Here is a 19,850-nt window from a genome sequence, read left to right as displayed (position 1 = left end):
GCCAACAGTCAAATTCCAACTGTTGATCCAAAAGTGCAAAATTTTCACCGTTTGTTTTGGATTATTTAGACACAACATTTGTACTATACGAATGAAAATGACCACCCCCCCCCCGCTCCCAATAATCATTAAGAATAGGAAAAAATTCTTGTTCCATCTTCGTCTCAAAAAGTTATCTCAGGAGACTTTTCTGGCAACAAAAAAACAAGCAGGTAAACTTTCATTGTTATAAACATATTAGGCATAGATATTCGCCTCGAGATAGTAGGCAGGTAGGTAGGTAGTAGGTACCTCTACTATATTTCACTGCATGAGGAAAAAAACCCTTTGCATCCGCAAAATACAAATCGAAACAATGTCAGAGCTAACGAACAAATAGAATAGAATATCTAATAACCCATACCCATACCCATACCGAATAGTCACGTACATAATATACATTACATATTATGTTACGTCTATCATATAAGAATCCGGTTTTGCTGCGAAAATTCTGCGCATTGAGTCACTAGGATTATTATCACGATTAAATCCACGTTCAAGTTCAAGCTAATAGACCAAGCAGAGCAAATCCGAGTGATTCATTAACATTATAAACGGAAATTAGGTAGTTCAAAGGAAACGTCTTTGAGCGGCTATTTTTTCAAAAAAGGTTAACAAAGATGGGTTATTTTTGTTTTACTCGAGTATTTTGTATTTAAACTCGGATCATCGTGATGTAAGATTGAGTAAATTTAATGTGAAATACGTTATTTTAGTGAGCATAAAATTGTTGGTGTTACCTATTTTTATGCTCATCGAAATGAAATCTTGGATATGAAATAGGTACACTCATTCGTATAGTGCATATACCTGGTACCTACATATTATTACAGTCCGGGTGTTAGGTAACGTGTAATTTGCTTGTATTTTGCAAAATCAAGTACCTGTACACGATTATTATTGTTTGGATTATTCAATCAATCGTCTTCAGAATTCATCGGCGAATTTTTTCAGTATTTTTTATGGACGCGGTTTTACACCTTTCCCCGCTTGGTCAGCAATAATTAAGAGCAAATGGCTATCAACTATTTGCGCTTTTCGTAAATTGTTTGCGCTTTTGGAAAGCAGAGGGAAGGTATACCTACATTAGAATGGATCGTCAAAAAAAATCAGCTGATTTTGACCAAATTCAGCACCCACCTTCATTTCGAGTTGAAAGTTACTCAGACCAAATTTTAAGCTCCGGAAGTGCTCTTTGAGGGAAGAAATAGGTTCTCAAAGAGAGGGCATTTTTGAAAAAAAAAATTATGGTTTTTTCGCTTCTGTTGCTAGTTGCTACCCAACCCGTTTACAGGAAAAATTGCCCAGTCCTGAATGAAGTATTTGTGATTCTGCGTTGATCTATGCTATTGCCGTTAATTATGCCAAAAGTTTGAAACTTATAATTTCTGAAACTGGGGAAATATTTTTGGAACTCAGTAGTGCCAATTTTTTAGTCATTATTGCCAATTTCAAAAAATCGAAAAATTCCATAAGTTCTTAGCTATTTTTCTTGATTTTTTAAAATTGACAATAATGGCCAAAAAATTGGCACTACTGCGTTTTAAAAATATGTACCTATTTCGTTAGTTTCGGGAATGATATCTTTCAATATTTCGACATGAGTACATTATGCAATGCGGAATATATGCGAAGAAAAAAATTTTCAAAACACAAATTTACTCAAAAATATTCGATTTGAAAATTTTCAACCAATTTTTGACGGCAATATGGTAGTATAGATTGTCGCAGAATCTCAAATGTTTTCGTTTGGGACTGGGCCACTTTTCTCAAAAATGAAAAAGCGAAAAAACCACGATTTTTTCGAAAATGCTCCCTTTTTGAGGACCCATTTCTCCTCTTCAAGGATATCTCCGGAGCTAAAAAATTTTCTGAATAACTTTCCACTAAATATGAAAGTCTCCGCTGAATTTGGTCAAAATTCTTGAATTTAATCTATTTTATTTCGCAGAGCTCTGTTGTGTCTCGATATAGTTGTGTGTACAAAAATATTAAGACACCTTCTATCAAGGAACCCATCAAAAAAATTGAGCGAAATTGGAAGCCTGGTGCCATAGAAGGTTCGTCTTGTTATATAAAATCACTACCTGTAAAAAAAAAACAATTCCAACTTTTTTACCTTCGCGATTTCGAAATTAGGAAAAAAAGATTTCAATGATTTGATCTAAATATAAGTCATAAAGTATTGAAACATTGGCTGATATGTCCTAGTGAGCAAAGAATGCCACAGATTTTTAGAATCAAAAAGTTAATTTTATTTAAATTTATTTATATACCTACTTAGTTTTTGTTTTGCACAAAAGACACAATTTTTCCATTTCAAAATACTTACCTACATAAAAAAAAAAAAAAAAAACATTAAAAATTTATTGTTGTCATGTACTTTTTAAAAGTTAGGATGTTGAGAGGCGAGGGAAAGATGTCAATAGCAAGACCATAAAGCAGCGTAAATTTACTAATTCTCAGAGAATGTCACAATGTACTGACAGTGATGAGTAAAATTTTCCGAAAAGTTGTTCTTATTGACTTTTATTGTTTACTTGTAAATGAAGGCAGAAGAAATAATTTCACTTCATTAAAAACAACCCAACCATAGCACCTCGTCCAGTATCGGTATACAAATCGGCAGCGACACAGAGGCAGACGTTATTACTTTTTTAATTATTATTCATTGCACACATAGGACGATTTTACTGCGTAGGTAATTCAATTTATCGAAACAAAAAGAGGAAAAATTTCCATTAATCATGAAAATTAGCTAATTTATGTCGTGAAGTCGCTCGTTTGAAATGCAAACATCGCTAACATTTTTAAAACGTGGATGAAAAGTTGATAGGTAAGTATATAATTTCTAAAACACGCACAGCCTATTACTTAATTTCAATCTCAACTTCCCAAGTATCAACGAACGAAGACGATCGGATATGTCAACGGGAAGAAAAAAACCTCCCGATGGCTGTATCCTTTCTGGATGAATCGCATTCAATTATACAGTGAGAATAACGGTGATGTACTTGTAGGTAATTCCTAAGGCAATTAAGGAATATTAGCAATCGCCAAGAGCCCGCGAACGGTGACATGCGTAGGAGGAGAAGGGGTATGAGGAATTCCTTGGAATTGTTATCGACGTCGAGGTATGCACGTGGTATACAATGCGACATATACCTATACTACAGGTGATAATGCGTTCATTATGTGAAATATCTGGTTTAAAAAGCCAACCGAACCGACATCGTTCTCAGTGTTTATTGTTTTGCCGGTAGGACGAGATTTTCAGTTAGAGATTAACAAGGTAAGACATTTTTCACATTTTATCACTCACCGCATTTATTCTATTATGAAAAATTTATTTGCTAGGTATCGGGTAGTACCTACTTGACAAGTTGCCTAATACCAAAGTTTTTTAATATCGGTGAAACTTTCTTTAGGTACGGAAAGTTCCTATCTGCTTTTTCACTTTCACATTTTTGAAAATATTTTTAATAATTTTATATTTAATCGACTGGTTGAAATGCGACGTGCTTATAGTAGGGACAGGTCATTTCAACAAACGTGGGTATCACATTTTCTTTAAGTATATCGATTTTTTTTTTCAATCTATCAAAATCTCTTTTAATTTTTTTTAAAAACAATTTATTTACTAATTAATTTTCTGCGAAATCGTCTTATAGTAATGAATTAAATAAGCAGCTTGACTTAATAAGAAACAAGAACAAATTAAATTACGTATTATTTTTTTTGAGAAAAATAAGATACTTAATTAATACGTTGAGATATATGCACCGTTGATAAAGACTAGAAGATAATTTTTAAAAAAGACAATTAATTTTAAGAGTAGGTGAATTCTTATTACAGACCTTGTAAGGTTTTAAGGCGATCGCGATATTAAATTTTTAATAAAATTAACAATTAATATTGGCAAATTACCTTTTTTGAAATTAGAGGATTAAAAAATGCCCTACTGGGTAAACTTGATTAGATATTTAATTTATTCTTCTTTTTTTGAATTTTCGTTTTAATTGGAAACCTTTTCAATGTTGTAAAAACCTCAAAGAATTAAGATTTGATGGGGGGGGGGGGAGTTCAACCAAAATTTGTCAAAACAAAAATGAACCCTTATCGAGAGCGAATTCTATTTTTAATAGGTATTCATGAGACTGCAAAAGATTTATAATGTAACTTATGAAGCTTTACATCGATTATGGGCATTTAATTAGTAAATTATTTTTCGTTTGCAATTTCCTAATACTCGAAATAGGTGCTATCCTTTACCTAATCGAACTTAATAGAATTTTCTGAAACAGCACACGACTGATCATTCATACATTTATTACCACGTAGGAATCTGTCTTGAACATTCGATATTGAAAAAATTAAATTATTCTGTGCCTTTTCGCGTTCAACGAAACATAAAAAAGCTATAGGGGATCTACCTATATTAAAAAATTCGTATGCACCACGATTCATGCAGGTATAGTGAATAAGGAAGTACCTATAAAAAAAATCAATTTTCAATTCAACTTTCGCCATATTCCTATTCTTGCAGCTTTTCACAAAGAATTTTAAAAACGTAATTTGCTGTTATTAAATAGTAACAAAGGCTCCATTGCTGAACATTTTCTTTCTGTTTGAAAATAATACAATATTTTTTTGATCAGTATTTCTTCGTATAGTAAAAATAAATTTTAATATAAATTGCGGCTTGTATGAAATTTATTGGTAGGTATTTCCATTGTGTATATGTTTGCATAATTTACGAATTAAAAGGATTTCGATTCAAATGTAAATTACTGGAAAGTTGTTGAATAAAAATCAATTGTGCAAGGTCGAATGCTCGAGTTAATCGATCATCTTCCATAAGCTGACAAAAATAATTAACAATTAAATTCGTAATTCATCAAAATTTTATCCAATAAGTAAATTGAATATTATAAAAAAGAGGCAAATGACGATTACACACCTAGTCCTCGAATACTTTTTTTCAAAATTCAATTTAATACTTAGGTACCTATTTGATTGAAAGATTAATTCAAAATAATACCTACTTACTTATATTTCTGTACCACGGATTAGTAAAAATATTGAGATCGATAACAATTTAATGTAAGCATGCTAAGTATTGAACACGAATTTCTCGGGATTTTCCCATCAAACTCATCTACTCGTATATTATACCTGGCTATTCGTATTTAGCTTAAGCGTAATCTGTCATTTCTATTTCTATACGTTGAAAAAAAAAGGAAGAAAAAAAAAGCATTACTTATAGCGATACAGAGAAAATTAACTTTACTCAAACAAAAGTTAGTAGAGGAAAACGTGATTTCACAAACAGATGAAATACGATAAACAATTCCAACACCACCCTTATGATCCATAAAATCCAAAGATAAAACATCTAACTAGTAAGTAATTGACGCAGGTCCAGGTACCTAGCACTAGGCACTACTTACTCGTAGTTAAAAATAAAAATACTATAGGCGTACAACTTACAACAGAACCCCCCATTCAAATTAAAAAATTTCTGCTGTCGGTGAGTAACGTCTTTTAATGATACGTTACAAATACCGTACTTTTTTTCTTTTTTTTTAAAACAAATATTTATGTATTGCCCGATGTTCGATAAAATAAACTCGGATGCATCTACAAGAAAAAATCGTGAATAACAATTTGCTGCCATGTAATTATTGAATTCACGATATCGTCCTCATTTAACATAGACTAATATTTGAAAAAAATGGTCAAGGTTAATTCAGTCTCTCACGTTTGATTAAAAAACGTAGATTTTTTTCATTTTCTGTGTACTCAGTAAATTATGATACGATGCTTCGTATTCATGCACATCGAAAAGTTAGAACAAACAATACATAATAGAACTTACCAGCCTTTCAAGTTTGCGTGTACATACGAATGGTAAACTTGAACTCTGATGTTGCTGTGTATTGGATAATTAAAAAGCAATAGTGTTGAGTAGATAAGACGCGGTGGTTTAAACTTTTTTCTACGGCCATATACCCACTGGATAGAATTTTTTTTTGTTTTTCATAATACAAAAATATAGTCTTAACTGACATACCTACCTACGTTATTAATAAAATTATTACCCATGTTATGTTAGTATTTCCCTATCCCTTTAATTAAACGCATGCAAATTCGTCAAATAAACCGAATAAAAAAAATTGTAGTTTCGTTATTTCCTGGTTTAAGATTATAAAATTTTGCGAGTGGGTAGGTTAAGTATACCTAGCTGCATCATTAAAGACAATCGACTGCGAGGATATTCATCTGCAAATAATTGATTGATAGGTGTACCTATCTATTACAGAGACGTGCTAATTTGATCAACAAAAATTAAGTATGGTGTCTTAAAGCTTGATTTGGGCTTTAACGAGATGTGGTGGGAATTTTTTCACATATTAATTCGTGTATTACTAATATCTACCCAATTATTCACAAAGGAACCTCAACAAGTAATTGTCACCTCCAATTTGCCTTATTAAGTTTGGCACACCAAAAGTTCATGTCACCAACATTTACGCTGGAGGCTCTAGGTCGTCTCCTAAATGGCTGCAATAGATTGAGGGAGGGGGGTTGATTTTGGTATCCAAACCTTTTAGATTTTTATCTGGTGGTTTTCCATTTTTAGGAAAATCTAGTAAGTAGTTAAATAAGATATTTCAACCGTTTTCAAAAATTCGCCAAAATTCGAAAAATCAACTTCAGTAGCAAAAAGTTTGGTTCTAAGGTATGGGCGACATGAACTTTCAGTGAGCCCAATTTCATCCAAGTCGGAGGTGACTAGTTGACGAGGTTCCCTTGTTAGAAATATGAAAAATTAGGTACCTACCTATTAGGAATCCAAGCAAGAAATGAGGAAAAAATGCTCACAAAGTAAACAAGCAATAACATTTATCATTACGACTAGAAAAATTTATGGACACGCAAAAAAAAAGTCGACATTAATTTAGAAAGTTGTCGATGCACAATAAAAATTTTTTTCAACGCTATAAAAAATGAAAATTACTTAGGTAGGTAAGTATTTAGAAAGGGTAACTTTTCTATTTACATGACGTTAAATTTTATTCTTAGAGACCACTTTTACAAAAATGTGTACCTACATTGTGGGTTATTTTGAGAAAATACCTACATACTTACCAACCTACAAGAAAGAAATTCGAAAATTGCTGTGAAGCTCGAAAACATCCACTCAGTTTTTCATAATTAAAGATTAATCAAAAGTTTCAACAATAGTAATTACTTTTTAAAACAATAATTCACTGAATCCTTTTTTTATAAAAAAATATTTAGGCATAACTCACCAAGTCAATTCAAGTATAAAATATAATTTGGTAATCAAAAAACAAAAATACAAAATAGGTATCTTAGAAATTGAACTTTTACAATAAATTGAGAACCATGTTCGAAATTGAATCAATTACGAGTACATGCAATCAATGATCAGTCTGATATGATTTACAACTTGAAAATTTACTTTTTGTTAGAATCTCGAATGGTATTGAACACCAAAGTTTTAATTTGAACCCAACTCTTTTCTTTTATGAGATCATTCTGATGTATCAATAATTCACATTCTTTTTTTCCTGGACACTTCTTTTCGAGTACGTGCTGTTGGAACGATTTCAAAACAAAATCCTTTTGTTTTTCTGTCCATTTGCCTCGGGAGCGAACAAATTTGAATGAGCTTCGGACATTACTGTGATCATATTGACCATCAGCTTCACTTTGATTATTGGAATCACTAGGACTAGCGCAATCACCTAAGTCAATAGCTCGAATATCATCGACACATGCTTCATTTTCGTCATCATATGATCCTGCCAATTCGTGTTCAAATATTTTGATTTGATCTAATGACTGTCCGTTGAATTTGTGTGTGATACCTCCTGTCATCATGTTAGTTTCTTGGTATACTTCTTGAGGCATTCTGTGAAACAAAAATCTCATTAAAATTAAGGTTACATGGTCGACTTGAGCTCAAGTAATAATTCTCGCAAAGGTACCTTTTGAGGTGTCTGCCTTCAATTTAAACAGAACCTCAATCATTGGATAGAGGGTGGTCTGAAATCCCCAAAACCAAAATTTGATTTTTCAATTTTTGGCGAATTTTTTAAATTTTAAAATTGGTCATTTTTGACAATTTATGCTTTTATAAAAAAAAGTGCATACTCATTATGTAAAAATGATATAAATTTGTCCCAAAACTAAAATCAACTTCCACAAATAGAATTTTGCAATTTCTGATAATTCTGAAGTCTTCAGCAGGATTTATGATTTCTGGACAGCTAAAAATCAAGTTGTAGGTTATCCTTGACCTGTTTAAAGGATTTACTTATTCACATTTGACCTAATTTCTAGGTGGACACCTCAAGCACCTTGTTTTTACCATTGGTAGGTACTTGAAGAAAAAATCCAAAAATGAGAATTTTACTGTTTGCATAGAGAAATTAATTGAAATTTGCGCACAAACTCCTTAAATTCCGAATTTTGCAATTTCAATACATTTTGGACCTTCCATCAAAAATCATCAATTTTAAATTTCCAAAATTCATCAAAAATTTTAAAATCAATTTTGGTAGCTGAAATTTTGGTTCTTGAAGATTTCAGACCATGCTCTATTCAAAATTCAAAAATTGTGGTCTTGTATTTAATTTATTTTACAACAATTTTCTCCCCAAAATATCAGATATTTTTTCAATTTTCATTTTCGTTTCACCTTGCACCCATATTTTACGTTTATTTTCCATTTTTTCAACAGTTTTATCAGAATGCAAGATGTACATATTTTCTCATTGAAAAAAAAAAAAATAGGAATATGTATGAATATTTTAGAAACATAGGTACCTGTAGAATTCACTGTGAGTTTTCGTAGGTTGACCCATAAAATCCGGTAATTGCAGTTGATCATTATCAGTCATTTTGTGAATTTGTGAGTGGGATGAGATGTTTTTTCTCAGATTTGTAGAAGTCAATCTTTCTGGATACTTGGCACCACAACAAGAAGCGAAAAAGTCAATCACATTGTATCCATTGATTGGCTTTTCAGTTCCACACGCAGCAAACAGGTAGCGGTTCTCTGATTTCACAAATTTCGGCCTCAATTCGATCAAAATATCAAAAAAATTCTGCATTTCTTTCGTAAACAGAATAGGAACTGGTTTATTTTGTTTCCCTCGAACTTGAATTTGTTTCCCAGTTTTAAGATTTTTCTCTTCATCATCAAGTAAAACATTGCATTCAGTTTCATAGCAACTTTGGCCATTTTTGTACTGATCAAGAAGTACATGTTGAAGTTCAACAACTCGGCTTCTATTCAGCACTAGAACAGATGCATACAAAGAATCTGTGAGCATTTGGAAAGCTCTGGCCCCTTTTTGCATATCATCCTTAGCTTCTTTAATCCCTTTCAGAGATGCTGGAATCAATTGGTTAACGTATTTGGAAAATTGTTGTACATCAGACAGTGTTGGTAACATCTGAGACTTTTCCAATTTGTTTGCTCCAAGGTCGTGAAGAGCAACACTGGAGACATCATATTGCCAGGAACTTTCAATCAATGTCATTAAATCTTTGAATGTACGTGCTTGATTTTTGAAGGAGCTTTTGAATTTTGGGTGCTGAGCTTGTATTAAATCAGAGGCTAGATTTATCAGACTTTTCAAAGTTGTACCCATATGTAATGCTAATGATGGAGCTTTGAGGTACTTGTTTTGTTTCTCATCAAAGCCTGCTATATTTTTTGTAGCTTTTACTAGAGCAAAGTAATGTTCAGGTTTCAAACATTCGAGGAGAGTTTTACACGTTGTCAGGTTTCTCATTTCAATTAGCAAACGAGCTAGTTCCCTCATTCTGTTGGAAACAGAGACAGATAAATTATCATGTTGGGTTTTTTCAAATATTCTCTGTCCATAGGCTAGAATTAGCGGATCGTTAGCTACAACTTCGGAAATACGATCACCTTTCATATTTAGCAATACATCCTTCATTAACCTTTCATTTCCCAAATTATATTCCTCCAGAACTTTTCCAGCCATTACAGATTGTCCTTTAGCGAGAGGCCTCTCCTTAAAAGCTCTAATAGAATCTGAATCAGGTTTTAGTAAGCAATTTTTCACGTGTCTGTACATGCATTCTGCCACATAATGTCCCCGGCAATATACACAAGCGACATAGTTTTTCTTTTTCTTTTGGTGACTTTTCAGGCCTAGTCGTTTCACAGGTTTGATGATGCCCTTTTGAGTTGAAGCAAAGTTACCTCTGTTACGAATCAATTTAATTGCATTCTTACGTTCTTTGGAGTTTTTAGGAAATAGTAGAAAATTTGAAACTTCTTCAATATCACAGTGTTTTTTTTCCAAATGACGAGAAAAATTCATGATGTCTTTATGACAAAACACGCACGTTGTTGTTTTGTTATACTTGTACGATTCACTTTGAGAAATTTCTGCCAGAAAGTCACCATCACCCTACAGAAAAGCGAAATGAATTAATAATTTCATCCGTAGCCAGCACAGATATTGAGGGGTGTTCAAAAATTGAAATAAATGGAGTATTTTTGTTGGATTTTTCAGTACTTTTTGAATATTTCCTCAAATCTACTAGTAACCTGTCTTGTATTGAAATAATTGAGCTTTATTGTAAAAAAAAATTAAAAATGAATTTCTGTGAAAACACTGAAAACGTTCGAGAATATGGTGACTTTTCAAAAGTGAGTTGAAAAAAACCAGGTAACTAATACTAGCCTAAGAAAATTAGCTGAAAAAAGGGGGTCAGGTCATAAGGAAACGCTAGAGGGCAAGCTGAATTTTGGTATACTGGCCTATTTTTATACCCTAAACACAAATCCTTGGTGTCCCACCTGTCCCTAGTGAGCTTTTCCCCAATTGTGGATTTTGGCCCCCCAAATGAGGTTTTTCGCTCCTACTTCCCAAAATTGTGGTCCTAGCCCAAAAATGGGGTCTATTAAACTTGTTATAAATTAAATTTCCTATCAGATGAGCTATGAACCAACTTCCTCACCCTAAGGGGAGTGGACCTTCAGTCAATTTCAAGTAAATTTGCTTTGAATAGAAAAATGCGGGGGTGAAATCTGAATTTTGGTATACTGGTCTATTTTTGTACCCTGAATACGAATCCGTGGATTCCGCACCTGTCCCAAGTGATTTTCCTCCAAAATGTGGATTTTAGCCCCCCAATGAAATTTTTCAGCAGTTTTTCACCCCTACCTCCCAAAATTGTGGTCCTAGCCCAAAAACGGGTTCTATAAAAGTTGTTCTAAATCAAATTTCCTATCAGATGAGCTATGAACCAACTTCGTCCCCCCCAAGGGGGGTGGACCTTCAGTCAATTTCAAATTGATGTAAAGAACATATTTCATACCTATCATATCATGGCTCAGATTCAAAAACCCGCTATATTTGATTGAGTCCAGCTCCACTCTCCATAGGGGGACGAAGTTGGTTCATAGCTCATCTGATGGGAAATTTGATTTAGAACAACTTTTATCGACCCCATTTTTGGGCTAGGGCCACAATTTCGGGAGGTAGGGTGAAAAACCTCATTTGGGGGCTAAAATCCACAATTTGGGGAAAGCTCACTAGGGACAGGTGGGGACACCAAGGATTCGTGTTTAGGGTATAAAAATAGGCCAGTATACCAAAATTCAGCTTGCCCTCTAGCGTTTCCCTATTCAATGCTAATTTTCTTAGGCTATATCATTCTGATAATGGTAGAAAATTCATAACTTTCATTTTTAATGGAAAAATGAAGACTTGTGGTTAGTTACCTAAGTAGCCTATACTTCGATTTTTAGGGCAAAGCATTTTTTGAACTCATTCAAGTCAGTGAAGAATCACTTCTAACACTTTTTTGCAAAAAGATTTTGATTGCTGTGAAGTAGTTCATGTTTTCCCTTTGAGATTCCTCAAACTCATAATTATTTTTGGCATCTTTCAGTTGCTCTTTCCAGTAGTTGAAAATTTGAATTTACTCAAATGAGCGATGCAAAAGATGCTTACTTTGTGATAAAATAACCTCATTTCAAGTATAATGGTAATCTACTTTAGGATAGTAAATGGACAATAAGAGTTTCTTATTTTGACTGAAATAATTCATTTTAAAATTGAAACTACATATGCGTACTTACACTTGTAACTTCCTTGAATTTCTTTACTTCAATCGACTCTGCAAAAACAAGTTCGTCTTTGAAACAATAATCTTCATCTTTTTCGCAATCGCCGTACTCTTCGGATTCATCATAAAAAAAATTATCGTAATCCTGCAAAAAAGGATTCCACATAAGTTTCAAAATTGAAATATTTTCCACACAAAACTGACGTTTTCTTCACTGTAGGTATCTACTTACGAGTAGGTAAGTGGTTTAAGAGTAAGGCGAGTAAATAAGCGAGTTTATCTTTTCTCAAATTAATATTACATTATGATCGCTCATTGTGTTAATTGAAATTTTCCGATATTTTGTAAAGACTTATCAAACTTTTCCAATATTTTTTCTGATTATTAGTAAGATAACTTGGGGAAAACTTTAGTAGGCTTAAAACAAATAGGCTCATATGATGAAGTAATTTCAAGAATATTGAAAATTTTCACATTAACAAATTTTTTTAACCCCCTCTCTTCCATTAAACAAATTTATTTCGTGTTTAGTAGTTCAACTGAAAATTACCTATGTGAACCTTTTGAGCTCAATCTCATTCAGAAAAAAGTCAGATGAAAGCTTACCTCGTAAGTATCTTGTTTGACACTAACAAATGGTTCCATTGGTTGCAGTTCTGTTGACGGTGATTCCTGGAAAAATGAAAATTTTTAAAAATTTGAACAGCTATGGTAATTTGAACAAAGAAATTAAGAAAATAAACGCGAGAGGAATTGTAATTTTGTTCGCTTGTTTTGAAATCGAAGGGATATGAATAATTTTTCGGTATGCATTCGGAATGTGCTCTTTTAGATCCTAGAATGCGCCTATGTGGTAATAGCCTATCGTGAATCAAAAAGAAAAAAAAATTGAAATCTTACAGCACCTACTACCTATACCAACTCTGAAAGATTCTGTGCTTGCGGATACACGTTTCTAGATCTGAGCGCCATTCACTATATGCTTACGGTTTAGTTACAATATAAACCTTGAAGAAATTGAAGAATCGTATTGATGTATAACTGTATCAAAACAACTTTATCTTCGGGCAATTACTTAAATTTATTTACGAGCATGTATGTACTTGTATGTAGGTATGTATAAATAAATTCTCATTTTAACAAAAACGTCGTTATTGTTGGAAAAAAAAGAACGAGTAGGTATTGTGAGCTATATGAGCACGCAACAGTCGAAATTTATAATTGCATGATTAATTCTATCCAAGTCAATCGAATTTTATGATAGGCGCGTGTAAGTACGTAGTGTAACATGTCTCGTTAATAATTTAGTTAGGAACAATTATCACAGTAACACACCTTTTTTGTTGAACTGAATTTGCACGACTTGGTGAACTATAAATCGGATAATTTTATAGTAAAGCGGAGGTAGTAAAAGTAATATGATCACTGCAAACTGATACCCTACAGTATTTTTGATTCGAATTCATTCGACGTACGTATTTACGAGTGAATAAATAACTGCAGCTAAGATTTGTAACTTTGAGAGCTGTATACTCGTGAATATGCATTCTCGGCCATGATATTTATTGTTGTAGATAATGCAGTGGCGTGGCCAGGATTTTCTCAAGGAGGGGGCAAAATCAGATGTTTAGGCATGAAAAATTGAAATGAGGGGTAATTTTTGGGAAACCTATCAAGATGTGTGGTGATTTCATGAAAATGAAGGTAAAATTACCGCTCGAGCGAAGCGAGAGCGAAAATTAAAAAAAAATGGGTCCAAATAACAAAAAAAAGTCCATTTTTGCATGTTTTCTTTCAAATTTTTGCTCGTCAGGGGGGGGCATGGCCCCCTTGCCCCCTCTTAGCTACGCCACTGAGGTAATGTAAAATACAAGATAGGTATGATTTTTTTCAATAACTGAAAAAAATATTGTAATAAAAATTAAAAAGAGATTTAATGAGTTCTGATGACTTTTAAAAACTAAAAGGCGATTTTTGGAAAAATTGTTGACTCATTGATAATTGAAACCGCAATTATCTAGAGACTAAAGGGTTTGAGAGCTGAGGACGAGGCTATACCTTGCAATGGACTTTTTCGAAGCTCTATTGATGGGTTGAGTTCTGCCTAATTTCACCCAAACTTAAAATATCAAGTCAGAAATTGAGGGAAAAGGACAGAGGAAAGCATATTGTCGAAAATTTTTTCAGGAATTGCCATTTATTCAGACAAAAGCTCTTACAGCCTAATCACAGTGATCTGCTCACAGTAAGCTATAAATCATTTATGCGATATGACCTTTCACACTCGAAACCTTCTAGGAAAATTTAAACACCATAAGAAATTTATGGAAGGAGAGAGTATACCTTACAATCATCCGAAATGTCGACTTCAAAAAGCTATAAGAACATCAAAAACGAAACAAACCATAACTTATTATGCAGTTTTGTCAGTCTGCTTTTTCAGTTAATACCGACTCAACATTTCCAAGTTTCCAACTTTCAAAATTCAATATGTATGTGTTAACAAATACGCTCACTCTCCTCTTTATTTCTCATTCAATGATTTCAAAGGTCGATGAAAATCATACTTGTGGTACACACAAAATTCAGTTTACTCGTATGTTGTTATAAAGATTTTCTCATGTCCCTTCAAAACACAAATATAACATCAAAGAAAAAGTTTACAATGAAATGACATTCAAACTAAACGCTGGTAAATCTGCTGTTTTCATAAGATAACATTGCGGTAGGTAGCTTATTAGAGACTGAAAATGTAAATTTTGCAATTAGCAAACGACCAAAAGTTTTCCAAAATATTAGGAATGACATAATGAGAATGAGTTTAACTAATGCCAGTGGCTGGTATTCAAGTTGTGTATAATAAAAACCCGTCAAAGGATTAGACAGCGTATTAACTTATCACGTTGTTTAATACTCAATTTAAATGTTATTCGAATATCAATTATACATAGAAGATAGAAGTACATGTTATATATATGTAGGTACCCACACAAAAGATGACGATTTAGATTTAGAGTAGGTACCTGATATCCACTTGCATAAAACCCGATAAAACCTAAAATCAAGAGACCTCATATCTGTTCAAGTACATATTTTACTCACTCGTACAAATGAGATGATGATTATTTTATATAGAGTAATTTGTTTTAAAATAATAGAAATACATAGGTAGGTAATCAGTACTTATCATTTGACAAACATTCAGTTTCGTGATGCAAATAAACCAAATTTTCAGGTCTATGTGGTAGGACGTTTAAACATTGACGCTAAAAACATGAAAGACAAAATTAAAATTCAATTTCCTGAAGGATTTTTGCTTGGTGTATCGACAGCATCTTATCAAATTGAAGGGGCATGGAATGAAGATGGTATGTTTAAATAATTACCTAATTATGTAAATACACATGCCTGCCCATTAATTGCACATTTCAGAGGAAATTCAACAAATGAAAGAAACAGAACAATTAAGTAGAATTATTTCTAAATGCGTGATTAATTTTAGGAAAAGGAGAAAATATATGGGATCGACTGACTCACACTAATCCAGAGTCAGTCAATAATTGTGACAATGGGGATACTGCCTGTGATTCGTATCATAAATATAAAGAAGATGTAAAATTAATTAAAGATATAGGGGTAAATTGGAATACCTATTCAATTTTTAAAACATGCTTATATGTATATTTTAAACAAATTTAAATTGTTTTTTTTTTCAATATTTAGTTCCAGAATTACAGATTCTCAATAAGTTGGTCAAGAATTTTACCAAATGGTGATTTAACTTGCATAAACCAAAAAGGAATTGATTACTACAATCGTTTAATTGATGAATTAATAAATAATGGTATTGAGCCAATGGTAAACTATTCTCCTCATTTTAAATTTAAAAACGTGATTAAGTCAATTTAGGTTTACACCTATTATATCTGATGAGAAAATACTTTTGTTTCAGGTGACATTATATCACTGGGACTTACCACAACCTCTCCAAGATATTGGAGGCTGGTTAAATCCATTGCTGGTAGATTATTTTGAAGATTATGCTCGCTTAATTTTTCAATTATATGGTAATAAGGTAAACACCAAGTGAAAATGTATGAATTTACAAATCAAAAACTTGACTAGAATTTTAAAAAATCCAAATCTTGTTTACAGGTTAAATGGTGGAATACAATAAATGAACCATTAGAAATAATTCATGGCTATACTGAAAGAAGATATGCTCCATATCTCAGCTTGGATGAATTTGGTGGTGATTACATGGCTGGACATACATTACTCAAAGCTCATGCAAGGGCATATCATGTTTATGATAAAGAGTTCCGATGCGCCCAACAAGGTATTTTATACAACTTTAATTTGTATTATTTCTTTTTAAAAAAAAAATTTTTAAATGTATTCTACAGGAAAATTAAGCATTACTTTGAGTGGATTCTTCCATGTTCCAAAATCAGATTCTCAAGATGATAAAGATGCCGCAGAAAGAGCAAATCAGTTTGAAGTAAGATTTAAAAAAATTAAAATATATTTTTAATGTTGGCTAAAAAATTATAGACCTAAATTACTACAGTAATAATAATGTACTTCTTCATAATTTAGCTTGGTTGGTTTGGACACCCTATATATAGTAAGGCAGGCAACTACCCACCAATAATGAGAGAACTAGTTGATAAAAGAAGTAAAGAAGAAGGCAGAATGAGATCTAGATTACCTACATTCACACCTGAAGAAATAGAAGAAATAAAAGGTAATGTATTCAATATTACCATTTCATCAATCATCAAAGTAATAAAACCAAACACGAAAATGTAAATAATATTTTTACATTTCATTGTTGATATTCCAGGAACGTACGATTTTTTGGCAATGAATCATTACACATCAAGACTATCTACATCAGGAATTGATCCAAAAGAGAAAGCTAGATTTCGCGATGCCAATTTTATAGATTTTATCGATGAAAACTGGCCAGTGTCAAGCTCTTCGGAATGGTTTAAAGTAGGTTTTGCGGAAATTTAACTTTTGATTTATACACCTAATTACTTTGCAAAGTGTGTAATTCTTATGCATTTTAGCAAACTGTTAGTTCATCAAACAAGTGGCATAATTTTTAGAATAATTTGTAAATATTTTTGAACAAAACATAAAACAACCTTAGGTTAAGGAAAATCCCCCTACATCAAACACATTATTAAGAACACTATTCAAACTTACATTATAGAATAAGAACATTTAATATTTTAAGAAATTTACTACTTTTTTCATAAATTTATAAATTCACTAGGTTGTTCCTTGGGGGTTCCGTCAAATGTTTCTTTGGTTGAAAAAAGAGTATGACAATCCACCAGTATTCATTACAGAAAATGGATATTGTGACTCAGGACAAATCACAGATATTGATAGAATAAATTATTTCAAAGTATGAAAAACCACTTTAAAATTAAAAATTCTGATAGGTGAATTAGGTTTATCAATTTTTAATGAGTTGATTTGTTCTAGGATTACATTGGTGAAATGTTGAATGCAATACACAAGCATCAGTGCAATATAATTGGTTATAATGTTTGGTCCCTTTTAGATAACTTTGAATGGACTAGTGGATATGGGTGAATACATATTTTTTTTTACTTTGGTCTACCTATCTCATTAACTTATGACTGTTCCTAAGTACTTAATTACGTAACATTGAACATTATAAATTGCAGATGTAAATTTGGAATTATTCATGTTGACTTCAAAGATCCAGAACGAAAACGAACTCGGAAATTATCAAGCAAATTTTTACATGATATGATTGAACAGAGGTCTATTCCAAATGTTGATTACTCAGCTTAAATATACTTTCATTGTAAATGCAAATGATTGAATTGATTTTTTTTTCAAATGTAAATATACAATTTTTCAAATAAATAAATCGAATTGTACTTGAATTACTTACACAAAATAAAATGAATAAATCCTATTAGAATGTGTTCATTTGAACTGAGAAGAGAGAACTGACATAAAATCGAAATAGGAATCAGATAAAACATAAATACTAGCAAGTAGGTTTTGGTAAAGTATACAATTTAGGTACCTACAAGTACAACATGAACATGAGTAGCAGATAGAATATTTCAGGGAGAAAATAATAGAGTTGAGCAGAACTGTAACTAATGAGCATGAGACACTAGATTTTTTTCAACAAAATAAAACGACCTACTCTATCCATAATAAATTAACCTCTACATTTCTTGAACCATCACAAATCCAACAAAATACTTTTTCAAATTTTCACTTCGGTACTTTACTTACATTTATGAAAGTCAGTATGAAAAAGTAGCAAGTTCTACTCCCCCCCCCCCCGATCACTGACAGTAGCAGCTTCAAAGTTGAAAGCTCAGGATGATCTTCATGCTTTGATAGTGACAGTGAAATATGAAGAGCATCAGTAGGAACTTGGAAGTTGAGATGAAATTAATTATTTGAAATTTGAATTCGAGTCATAAAAACCTCGATCAAATTGTATCATTTTATTCATTTTAATGTTTCTTTCAGTATGCACTTGCAATTCGAATCGAAATTCGATCATTTCGAAGTGAAAAACTTCATTATTTTAAATTGGTAGTGAAAATATAATACACTTTTTAGCAAGTCCCAATTTCCAAAAATCAATGTACGCGCTACATTACTACATACTTACACACATACCTGTATAATATAAGTACGTGGATGGAAACAATAAACAACAGAATATTTTGTGAACAATTTTGATTATTTACCGATAATTGAATAATCCAAAATCAATTATAATTAGTTTTTCGCACTTGAACTGTTTAATTTCTTCATTATCAATCTCATCACTGTTATCAGACGGAGCACCTGTCTGAGGTGTTCATCTTCACAGGAATCGGAGCACCATACTAATGACGATGACGTCATAGCAAGATTTTACGTAAATAAGAGGACTTTTCTTAAATAAAATGAAATTTCCCGTCGACGGTCGAATGGTGTAAATAATTTTTGTTTTTGTGCAGAAAAGAAACAATGACTTTATGAAGTACTACGTATTTTATTTTATAGTTATTTACGAATTGTCATATTGTAAACTGTAAAAATTAAAGTACCTATAGTTACGTCACTAGACGTTAAAGTGCACTAGTTTTTTTTTCCGGTGCAAAAACTCGGAAGCCGTCGGGTATTGTCGGAGGTACTTCGTTCAACTTGTATTTATCATTTCATCGTAAGGTGTGATGATTTTATTATTTTTATCAATGATGATCTTCCCTGACACTGGTTTTTCAAATTCAAATTTTTGATGTCAAGTATTTTTCCACAACTAAAGCATACTAATGATGTTCATATGAACTTACTCGATAGTTGATGTTGATTGAAAAACCACTGTCACTGTAGAGGCGAAGATTATTGACATAATCACCGCGAACTGAGAAAGAAAATATGAAAAAACAGTAAACAAGTTGAATTAAGTAGATTATTACGTATTTCCGAGCTTTCAACAATTGTTTTTCAACTCATATAATCCAAATTTGCGTACTTATGTGATATGATATGTTTTGTGGAGTATGTACAGTTGGTGAACGATATGTATCACCACTGTCGGGCTTAACTTTATTAAAAAACTACCTTGAAGTGATGATAATTGAACCATCTAACGATTAATA

At 32.2% G+C, this 19,850-nt stretch overlaps 2 protein-coding genes across 3 annotated transcripts; one reads left to right on the top strand and one right to left on the bottom strand.

Moving 5' to 3' along the window:
• Positions 1-3,189: 3,189 nt before the first annotated feature.
• LOC135840064 (myrosinase 1-like) lies at positions 3,190-18,151 on the top strand. The gene is made up of 12 exons (XM_065356398.1): positions 3,190-3,334; positions 15,425-15,557; positions 15,692-15,825; positions 15,913-16,047; positions 16,142-16,264; positions 16,345-16,528; positions 16,596-16,690; positions 16,789-16,936; positions 17,036-17,187; positions 17,474-17,608; positions 17,689-17,795; positions 17,895-18,151. The coding sequence occupies exons 2-12, from the start codon at positions 15,464-15,466 to the stop codon at positions 18,022-18,024; spliced, it is 1,437 nt and encodes a 478-aa protein (XP_065212470.1). The 5' UTR covers positions 3,190-3,334; positions 15,425-15,463; the 3' UTR covers positions 18,025-18,151.
• LOC135840056 (uncharacterized) lies at positions 7,363-19,085 on the bottom strand. Of its 2 annotated transcripts, none has more exons than XM_065356385.1 (5): positions 18,951-19,085; positions 12,796-12,861; positions 12,203-12,334; positions 8,902-10,523; positions 7,363-7,984 (listed from the first exon to the last, which is right to left on the bottom strand). In XM_065356385.1, the coding sequence occupies exons 2-5, from the start codon at positions 12,832-12,834 to the stop codon at positions 7,528-7,530; spliced, it is 2,250 nt and encodes a 749-aa protein (XP_065212457.1). In that variant the 5' UTR covers positions 12,835-12,861; positions 18,951-19,085; the 3' UTR covers positions 7,363-7,527. The 2 variants fall into 2 exon arrangements, with proteins under 2 accessions (XP_065212457.1, XP_065212456.1); XM_065356384.1 differs by having other exon boundaries at positions 18,880-19,084.
• Positions 19,086-19,850: the final 765 nt, after the last annotated feature.

This window comes from Planococcus citri, chromosome 3 (genome assembly GCF_950023065.1).
Source record: "Planococcus citri chromosome 3, ihPlaCitr1.1, whole genome shotgun sequence".
Taxonomy (NCBI): Eukaryota; Metazoa; Arthropoda; class Insecta; order Hemiptera; family Pseudococcidae; genus Planococcus; species Planococcus citri.
The sequence above is the reverse complement of the archived record's forward strand: the minus strand, read 5'-3'. Positions and strand labels throughout refer to the sequence as shown.